Genomic DNA, 10,526 nt, shown 5'->3' with positions numbered 1-10,526 from the left:
AGACTAAACGATCATAGAATGACACTACACGATAGTTCACTCAGCTGGCTATTAGCTAATCGATCGTGGAGCTTTTGCTAAACGACCGTGGAGCATTTGTTAAACGATTGGGTGTTCGTCTATACGATGGACTTTTGTCATCTCCCACTTGCTCAATCGTTTACACGATTATTATACCTCCAGTCTCGTCCTCTAACCAAGTCCACACAGAACCCACACTTCTGGATTCTCACACCGAGAATACTAAGGTAGTCATTATGGTGGTGTCTTACTTAACTCAATTTGAGTCGAGATTTTTGTTGGCCGTTTGTTGAGTTCGTGGTATTCGTGTGGTGGTTGCTGGTTGATCATGTTGTGTTGTGGTCGCTGTGTTTGAGCATTCATGTGTTGTAGTCTTGGAGTTTGAACGAGCGTTTGTGATCGAGAGAGTTTGAAGATGAGTCTTCAAAGGTATGATGTTCTATCCCTTGATTATCTAGTAAAGCATGTTGTAATTTCGTATCGTGCATAACCTGTAAGTTTCTGTTTCTGTACTGTAATTGTGTATGTTCAATTTCGAATGAAATTTGGAACGATCATTCCGCTACTTATGGAAATTCTCATGTTTGATTTCCTTCAACATATAGATGTGAAGTACCATTTTATTCGAGAACAAATCGAAGAAAAGAAGATTGAAGTACTAAAGATACATACCTCTGATAATGCCTCTGATATGCTGACTAAAATTGTTACACAACTCAAACTCCAGAAGTATCTTGACTTATTGGATTTGAGCTACAAGAAAAAGGATAGAAGAAAGTGATTAGCAAAGGGGAGTTGACTCAAAGCAAAAGTTAATTTCAACGTAGAGATTTGTTAAGAAACCAGAAATAAATAGTGTGTAATCAACTTTTACATTCTGTTAGTAACCACTTTGTAAATCATCTATATAAAGGATGATATTGTAAGCTAACTAAGACTTAAAAAATTACTTCAAAACTTAAAGCACTTATCTGGATTCTCTCTAATCTCCCCAAGAAATAAAGATCTTCAGCTCCTCCCGTGGATGTACGCCTCTAGTTGTCGAACCACGTTAAATTCTTGTATTTCTTTTTCCTTTTCTACACTACATGCAAGCCCAAAAGCTTATCTTCATCTTCTTCTTTTCCAGAAAAACCTTCACAGAGCACTCACATTTTTCCTCCTCTCTCTCGTTTGAATTCTGTACAAAATTGATACAAAATGGAATTGATTCAAATTCATTGCAATCTGTAAGTGTTAGTGGAGAAAGAAAATCCTGACCCTAAACGTGTAAGGCTAGATAAATATCAACGTGGAAATTATTTACCTAAGGCTAGATAAATATCAACGTGGAAATTATTTACCACCTGTTTCCTAAAAATCATTTAGGCTGGGTTTTGATCGTTTGGTAAAAATTAGATTATTTTTATTTTTAAAAAATTAAGTCTATAAACATCACTTTTATTTACTAGTTTGTTGTTTTGTTCTTTACATTCTATGAATATTTTCAAAATTAAAGCTAAAATTTGAAAAGTTTATAAAAGTTGTTTTTAGGAACAAAGTTCAAGATCGAAAGAATATAATTGAAATGGAATCCATAGTTTAGAAGTATATTTTGATTACTTAAAAAAAAAAAACGGAAGTATCTTTTTTGATAAATGAACATATTTAAAATGTTGAAGCGTGTTTGAAAATAACGCGACACAAATTCAAATTCTCCATTTCAACACGGAACTTCATCTCGCTTCCAAAAAAACCAACGCGGAATTTCTTGTGGACCAAATTGCACTGTGCCTACATGCAACCCTCCAAAGCACTTCTGCTCAACATTAATCCCTTTCTTTCTTTAGCAAATGGTTAAAAATCAATTGGAGTTTTTGCATTTATATTAAAAATCGAGCTCTCAAATTTATACCAATTTTAAAATTAGACATTCAAATTTATAATCATAAAAAATTAATCTTCCAAATGAAAAGAAAAATAGAATTCTCAAAATTAGAACCCTTTTGGATTGACTCGAGAAAAAATTGTTTTACAAAAAAATTCATTTTTATTTCAACACTTTTGAAAACATATTTGAAAAGCTATTTTGAGTGGGGTTATCAAACACTCTAATTTCTTCCAAAATGACTTATTTTTTTAAAATTAAATATTTGAAAAATGTATTCCAAACACACTCTTAAATTATGTATGTCTAAGGGTCTAATTATAACAATTATATAAATTTGAGGGTTCAACTTTTACGATTAAAATTTGAGGGTCTAATTATAACCATTATTCTACTGAATTTGTCATTTTTTTCATGTGAAAGATAATAATAATTATATATATATATATATATATATATATATATATATATATATATATATATATATATATATATATATATATATATAGCATTGTGTACCTAAAATCTCCGATTCTATTATTCCCCTCTTCATTATTGTTAAATCACGGGTTGATTATTTATGTAGGATAAAATCTTTTTTTTTGTTTTTTGTTTTTTGTTTTGTTTTTTACTATGTACTCTTCTATTTTAATTTTTTATTATTTATATTTTATTTAGGTATAAATCTTATTTTTCAACTATGTCCTCTTCTATTTTAATTTTTGTAATCTGAAAATGAACATTTTGATTTCTGAAATTTTTGACGGTCAATTTTAAATCTTTCTAGTCTTGAAAATTTCATTTTGGCCTTGTATTTCTTAGAGAATATTTTGGTTTCTCTATTTTGTTTTTGTTAGCATATACTGCTATAAACCCAATTTTTTAAACATTATTGTACCCTTAAATTAATATTATTATTATTATTATTATTATTTTGGGTGGAAAACATGTTAGAAGACTGCATATGATGAGGGCTCAAACTATCACATGTTAAAAGGCAAAGAAAAATAATAATAAATAACCCAATGATATTGGGTACACCATTTCTATGTATTTTCTTTAATCATAAAGGAAAAAATATTTTAAAAAGTTTTTAAATGTTTTTGACACATAAAAACTTGTAATTGAATATCAGCTTATAATTCATGATATACCAAATATTTTTCTTTTATAAAAGAGTTAAAATATGATTTGGGTCCTTATAATTTGAAATTTGTTATATTTAGTTCTTATATTTTAATAAATCTTAAAATTAATCCCAATAATAAATTTACTGTTATTTTTTCACAAACTTTTTATTATCTATTGCATTTTATTATAAATTTTAGAAATGTATTCACATATTTTATTTTCTTACATAAAAATTATTATTGTTATTCAATGAGTTTCAATAAAAATTAAATTTGAAAAGATGTATAGATACTTTAAAGTTGAATTTGAAATTTAATGAAAATACAATCACTAAAATTAGATATTCTAAAATAAAGAAACTAAGGAAGTGAGGTTACAATTAAATAAATAAAAACATTTTGAAAGGATGATGATTAAAATGGAAAGGAACTTTGGTCACATTAGCCAAGATAAATATTTGAAGAAACAAAACTATCGTTTATTTGAATTTCGTATGAGGTTGAAACTAATATTTGAGTTTTTGATTTTTCAGACAAATTTTGTAATTTTTCATCGAAATTGACCAAAATAAATTTTTAGCAAGGCTTGTTAGGCTTCCCATATTTGATATCGAATATTGAAAATGTACGTTTTTAAGATTATGAAAACTCTAAAATAGAATAATTAGGATTATGCCCTGCGTTAGGTTTCAATCAATTCAGATTGTTGTTTCCAAATTTTCTAAAACTTGACATAATATTATATTTTCATTTAACATTTATTCCATACAAGAAAACTATTACAACTTCTTTTTCTTTTTTTGAAAAAAATATAATTCATTCCATTTTCGGAAAAAAAAAATCTTATATTTCTGTCTGAAATAGAAAAAAATTATGCTATTACTTGGTTAGTTAAGGTTATAATTCTGGTTTTTAAAAAACATTTGTGCTAGATTTTATTTATTGAATGGCAATAAAAGTCAAAAGGTAAGTTTTTTTTGCTTAATTTAGTTTATACCAAAATATATATCTTAACATTGATTCAGCGTGAAATCTTGTTAGTTAAGCTACGATGTTATTTAGATGTTTCAAGTTCAATTGCGTTGTCTCCACTTGGTTAAACTCGAATTCATTTAAGAAGTCATCGAGGTTAAGGCTCTTAAGGCTATTATTTTGTTGTGAGGGATTAGAACAAATTCACTATACCAAAGTGTGTAATATTTATGTTCAGTTCAACTCTTTGAAAGTAATGAATCTTTTTATTAACGTGTCAATAGATCTCTCTGAAGTAGATTTTGTCATTGAGGAAGCTAGGTCGATAGTGAAAGTTTTAGGTGGGACTAAAATTTAATTTCAATTTAATCTCAATATTTTATATTTTTTAAATTCAAGTCTTATATTAGCTTAATTTTTTAAGTTGTTATTGTCATTACAATATACATTTAGATTTGAAGATTAATTCTCAAAAAAATAGTAAGTGTGTCAAAATGCACATAATTCAACTGATATAGTATTTATTATAACTTTAAAATTAAAAGTTTGATTTTCCGATCCAAATGTCTTAACAACTCTCTAATTTAAGGCAGGCAAACCATTAATTGACTACAAAATTTAACCAAACTTTTAAAATTTTAATAAATACCTTGGATAAATTAGGAAAAATACCCCTGCCATACAACTTACATTCTATTTCTATTCTAATCTTAGTTTTGAAATATTATGAAAAGTAAAAAAAATAAGATAGAAATAGAAAATGTAAAATTAAAAAACTTACCTATGTCTAGAAAAACTTAGGACTATTTTCAAATATATGAAAATAAACAAAGATATTTATAAATATAGCAAAATTTTACTGTCTATCCACAACAGACTATGATATTTTACTATTATTTGTAAATATTTTCAGTAATTTTATCATTTAAAATAATTTTTCATAAACTTATACTTTTATCTACTAAGCAATTCATATTCTTGTAAGAATTCCAAAAATTCCTGATTCAAACACTGAAATGAAAGATTTGGCTAAAATTTAATCAACTTGTCCTGTCTAGCAGACACATAGTTCATCAACATAATGTGAGAATTTCAAGTTCTACACATGTTCTACTAACAAAACTAAATAATCTTTTTTCAAAAAAAAAAAAAAAAAAATTAAATAATCTTTTTCTATTAAAGAAAACTAAACTAAATAATAATAGGTTTAAAAAAATTAAACTAAAAAATAATAAAGAAAAATAGTTTTTTGGTCCCTAGGTTTTAGGTTTAGTTCTATCTAGTCCCTAAATTTCAAAATGTTACAATTTTATCTTTGACATGTGAGTTTTGCTTCAATTTGGTTCATATGTTTGATTTACATGTTCAACCTTGATTATTCATTAAATAATCATTTTGTCTTTATTATTAATTTATGCTAATAAATTAAAAATCATAAAAATATTATAATTAATTAAGTTTCACTATTTTTTTATTACTTTGAAAATTAAATTTAAAATTTCACTTTATAATTGTTTTTAATTAATTAATAAGAATTGACATTAATGATTAAAAGTGAGTATTTAATGAAAAATTGAGATTAAAAATGTAAAATATTAAAACTTAGGAACTAAATTGAAACAAATTTCAAATCTTGAAAGTAAAATTATAATATTTTGAAACTTAAGTACTAAATTAAAATAAAATTCAAAGTTTAAAAGACAAATGTATAACATTTGAAAAATATGAGTAAATAAAAATTATACCAAAAACTTAGTAACAAAAAGTATTTTTCCCACGTTAAAAAAAGAAAAAAAAATGATAATAAATCTTAGGTTCATTGCATTACAACTGTCCCTTTCTTTCCAACCATCCAATTCCTGATAAGTGGCGGAGAGAGTGGCAGAGCAGCAGCAGCAAAACAGAGCCAAAATCAAACAGGACATAATATCCAATCCCCACTCCAACCTTCCATGAAACCTCCTTTCAAACTGTATATATACACTCCCACTCACTCACCATTTCATCTCCAAAACCGGAAAAGATGGCCGCCTCAAATCCCACCTCCGCCAACCCCTTCTGGTACCAGTTCCTCTTTGGCCGCTGGTTCTCTGTCTTCGCTTCCATTCTCATCATGTCCGTCGCCGGCGCTACCTACATGTTTGGCCTCTACTCCTCCGACATCAAGTCCTCCTTAGGCTACGACCAAACCACCCTCAACTTGCTCAGCTTCTTCAAGGACTTGGGCGGCAATGTCGGCGTCATCAGCGGCCTCATCAACGAGGTCGCTCCGGCCTGGGTGGTTCTTCTAATCGGCGCCGTCATGAACCTTTTCGGCTACACCATGATTTGGCTGGCCGTAACTAATCGGATCCCCAAACCCCAAATCTGGCATATGTGTCTCTACATTTGCATCGGAGCTAATTCTCAGACTTTTGCAAATACTGGGGCTCTTGTAACCTGCGTCAAAAACTTCCCGGAAAGTCGTGGTAGCGTTTTGGGGCTTTTGAAGGGATTCGTTGGCTTAAGCGGCGCCATTTTGTCCCAGCTTTTCCATGCCTTTTATGGCAATAATTCCAAATCTCTTATCTTCTTAATCGCCTGGCTTCCCGCCGCCGTCTCTGTTACTTTCCTCCGTTTCGTTCGCATCATTAAGGATCTCCGGCAGCCCAACGAGCTGAAAGTATTTTACCATATCCTTTATATTTCTCTCGGTCTTGCTGGGTCGTTAATGGTTTTGATTATTTTGCAAAATCGTCTCCGATTTCAACAAATACAATACGTCGGAAGTGCCATTGTTGTGATTGTGCTGCTTTTACTGCCTCTGGCCATCGTTTTCAGAGAGGAATTGAATGTTTGGAAGAGTAAAATCGCAAACCCGATTTTACAATTAGAGCTAGCATCTCAACAACCACCACGACCACCGCCACTGGCACCGCCGAGCCCTCCGTCAGGCTCCTGCTTTAAAAATACGTTTAAACCCCCAAACAGAGGAGAGGACTACACAATCCCACAAGCCATTTTCAGCGTCGATATGATAATTCTTTTTATCGCCACAATCTGTGGTGTCGGTGGAACATTGACCGCGATTGACAACTTGGGCCAAATTGGAGAGTCTTTGGGGTACCCGTCTCACAGTACCACCACATTCATCTCTCTCGTCAGCATATGGAATTACCTCGGCCGTGTAGTCTCCGGATTCGTATCGGAATATTTTTGGAAAAAGTACAAAGTCCCACGTCCTCTGTTTCTCTTCGCTACACTTATTCTGTCCTGCGTCGGCCATCTTCTAATCGCATTCGGAGTTCCGAATTCGCTGTATTTTTCTTCAATCGTAGTCGGGTTCTGCTTCGGCGCGCAGTGGCCGTTGATCTTCGCAATCATATCGGAGATTTTCGGGTTGAAATACTACGCGACTCTGTACAATTTGGGAGGAGCGGCAAGTCCGATTGGAGCGTATATTCTGAACGTGAGAGTGGCAGGTCATTTGTACGACAGAGAGGCGCAACGGCAGATGGAAGCGGCGGGGCGACGGAGAAATATAGGGGAGGATTTGAGTTGCTTGGGAGTGGAATGTTACAGAAAAGCGTTTCTTATAATCACGGCGGCGACGGTGTTTGGGGGACTTGTTTCGCTGATTTTGGTGGTTCGGACATGGAAGTTTTATAAGAGTGATATTTACAGGAAGTTTAGGGAGGAGGAAGCTGAAGATGTCGAGATCAAAATCGTCACTCCGGCCAACGGTGCGTTGACGGCGGCGAAAACTGAATCTGTTTAGTTTATTTTTATTTTTATTTTTTGAAGATTATTATCTCCATCCTAAGCTATACATATCCTACATTTTATCCCATCGTCCGATGATAGTTTGACACGTGGTTTTAAGATGCACATTTAAAATGGATGTATAGATGTATTAGCAAATAATATGTTAATAGTTCGAATCTCTCTATACCATTGTACTACAAGGAAAAAAAAAAAAAAGAATGTACAAATATGAATGCATCTCAACACGTATCAGATATTGAGAAGAAATTATGTATGCAACTTAGTAACCATTTATTTATTTTTTTTGTTTTTTAAAATTAAACTTATTCATCCACATTTTTTACAATGATTTGTATATTTTTTAAGTACAATGATTGAATTTTTAGCTAAATTTTAAAAACAAAAATAACATTTTGAAAGCTATTTTTTTTTTAGTTTTCAACATTGACTTGGTTTTTTAAACTATTAGTTAAAAGTAAATAACTAAAAGAGAAATTTAGAAATATAAGTAATATTCATAAATTTAATTTTAAAAAACAAAAACAAAAAATAAAATGGTTACCAAATGAGGTCTTAATTAGATATATATTTAATAGATTTTAAGATCAATAAAAAATCTTAAAACGAAGATGTCATACTAAAATGAGCTTATTTTAATTTGTATAGGGTATGTGTTAGCGATAAAGATGTTCATGATTTGAATTCCTCCGCTTCTTTCTCGTGGAAAAGAATTCCTCCAACCTTATTTACTTAACAAAGCTTTTTAAAAAATAGAATAAGATAATAATTGTCTTGGGAGACTTTTGTTCATAGCACGTGTCCAAAGTTAAAATAGTTAAATTATCTTGAACGTAAGTGTGAAGTTGACTGTCCCAAGGTACGTTTTTCTAACTCTAATATCATGTGATTTTTTTACTTTTCAAAAATGTTAAATTAGGATTATGGACTCGACATTTGAAAGTTATAACATATTTAGGTCTACATTTCAAAATTTTATTAAATGGTTTCATAGACTCACACTTTTCAAGGATCTTTAGACATCTTTAGATTGATTTGGGAAAAAAATATTTTTCAATAGATCATTTTCAATTCAACATTTTTTTTTTATAAAAATGGTTTAAAATAAAAACACTAATGTATTTGATAACTATTTTTCAAAAATATTTTTATATATAAATTTGTTTAGTTTGTTATATACTAAAAGTGCTTTTATCAATGTCAAATTACTATAAAAGACGACTATAAAATACTACGAACTAATAATTTGAAATAATAGTTGCCGTCATAATTGGTGGTGGTGGTCGTCGAAAATTGCTGCATGTGGTGGTGGATGGATGGAGTTGGTTGGCAATGGTGGGCATAAGTGGTGACGGACAATGTTGGTGACCAAAGTTGGCCAATGGTGGAGATTGGTGGTAGCGATCAGAGTTAGCCGTCGGAGTTGGTGGTCGACAGAGAGCGATGGTAGCCACAACAACACGGTGGAGTGAGATAGATGACTTTTGAGAGTGTTTTGGTAATGTTAAGAATTATACAAATTAGATAGAGATTTACCATTAAATACTCAAAAATAATTTTTTTCAATGTTGTTTTTAAGTGTTTATCTTAAAACTTATTTTATAAACTCATTTTTTAAAAAGATATTTTGAGTGGTTGTTGAATACTTCAACTTTTTTTAAAATAATTTTTTCTAAAATTAAATACTTAAAAAATTAAACCAAACACATTCTATCTTATCGGTACAAAATTCTTTCACTTCACATTATCATCCTCCAATGCTTAAAATTGATATTTTTCTATGAAATCTTTGATATTGATTAGGAGAGTATGAAAACTTTCGTAGTACTAGAATTTTTTTCCCTCACAAAATAGTGCATTTCATTTTCCTTGCTCACTTATAAGTCATGACATCAAATTTATTTATTTATTTATTTCCTTTATCACACTTAATTGGTTGAGCTTGTCCACTCTCTTGAATCACTCTTGCCAAATAACCACTTCTTGGTTCAATTAGCATGTTGCCATAATATTGAAAGTAACAAAATAGTTAACTCATTATCGGTAAAACAACACTTTTCACTTTTAAAAATTGCAATATTACTCCAACATCCTTTAACCTTTTATAAATGTTTTAAAATCATTATTCAAATAAAATTTTGTTAGAATGTTAAATAAAAATGAAAATATAAAACAATATGATAATGATCTAAAACAATGTGACAATCTCAATTTTCGATTCTAGATCAACATCACATCATTCTAAATCTTAATTTCATCCAACAATGTAACAAAGTTTTATTCTCATGGTGATTTTGATATTTAATGAAAGATGTATGGTAATATTATAACTTTTGAAAAATAGAAATATTTATCAAATAAATAAAAAAGGTTTAGAGTATATATATATATACTCAAATTATACTAATTGTCCTTTATTTTCGATTAATGTGGTCGAATTTGTTTTTTATTTTCTATTGATGTGGTCGAATTCAAAAGGCAATTTGGGCGAGAAGTCAAATTCTGTGGATATGGTTTGGTTGAAAAATGCTAGACATCATTTTCTCACTTAAAAAACATGCACATTAGAAATTGACACTTGGTGTGTTGTTTTAGCAAACTATTTAGACATTTTGTGTACGATAGAAAGAAAATATGAAGAAGTTAGAGAATTTAGGGAAATGAAAAAGGTTGCTTTCTAATTAACTTTCTCTCTTCACCACAAGAATAGGAACCATTAATTAAGTAGTGCTAATAATGGAGAAGATGAGGCACAAGAAGCCTCTTTTGTCACC

The 10,526-nt window shown here is 30.2% G+C and overlaps 1 protein-coding gene across 1 annotated transcript; it reads left to right on the top strand.

Annotated features, from left to right (window-relative positions):
• Positions 1–5,723: 5,723 nt before the first annotated feature.
• Positions 5,724–7,912, top strand: LOC120091182 (protein NUCLEAR FUSION DEFECTIVE 4-like). The gene has a single exon (XM_039049084.2). The coding sequence runs from the start codon at positions 6,014–6,016 to the stop codon at positions 7,745–7,747; it is 1,734 nt and encodes a 577-aa protein (XP_038905012.1). The 5' UTR covers positions 5,724–6,013; the 3' UTR covers positions 7,748–7,912.
• Positions 7,913–10,526: the final 2,614 nt, after the last annotated feature.

The sequence above is a fragment of the Benincasa hispida genome, chromosome 11, assembly GCF_027475165.1.
Source record: "Benincasa hispida cultivar pf3 chromosome 11, pf3_genome.v1.1, whole genome shotgun sequence".
NCBI lineage: Eukaryota > Viridiplantae > Streptophyta > Magnoliopsida > Cucurbitales > Cucurbitaceae > Benincasa > Benincasa hispida.
The sequence above is the reverse complement of the archived record's forward strand: the minus strand, read 5'-3'. Positions and strand labels throughout refer to the sequence as shown.

Bases quoted from the DNA above. Each gene is read 5' to 3' on its own strand.
- LOC120091182 (XM_039049084.2), top strand. From the start codon at position 6,014: ATGGCCGCCTCAAATCCCACCTCCGCCAACCCCTTCTGGTACCAGTTC.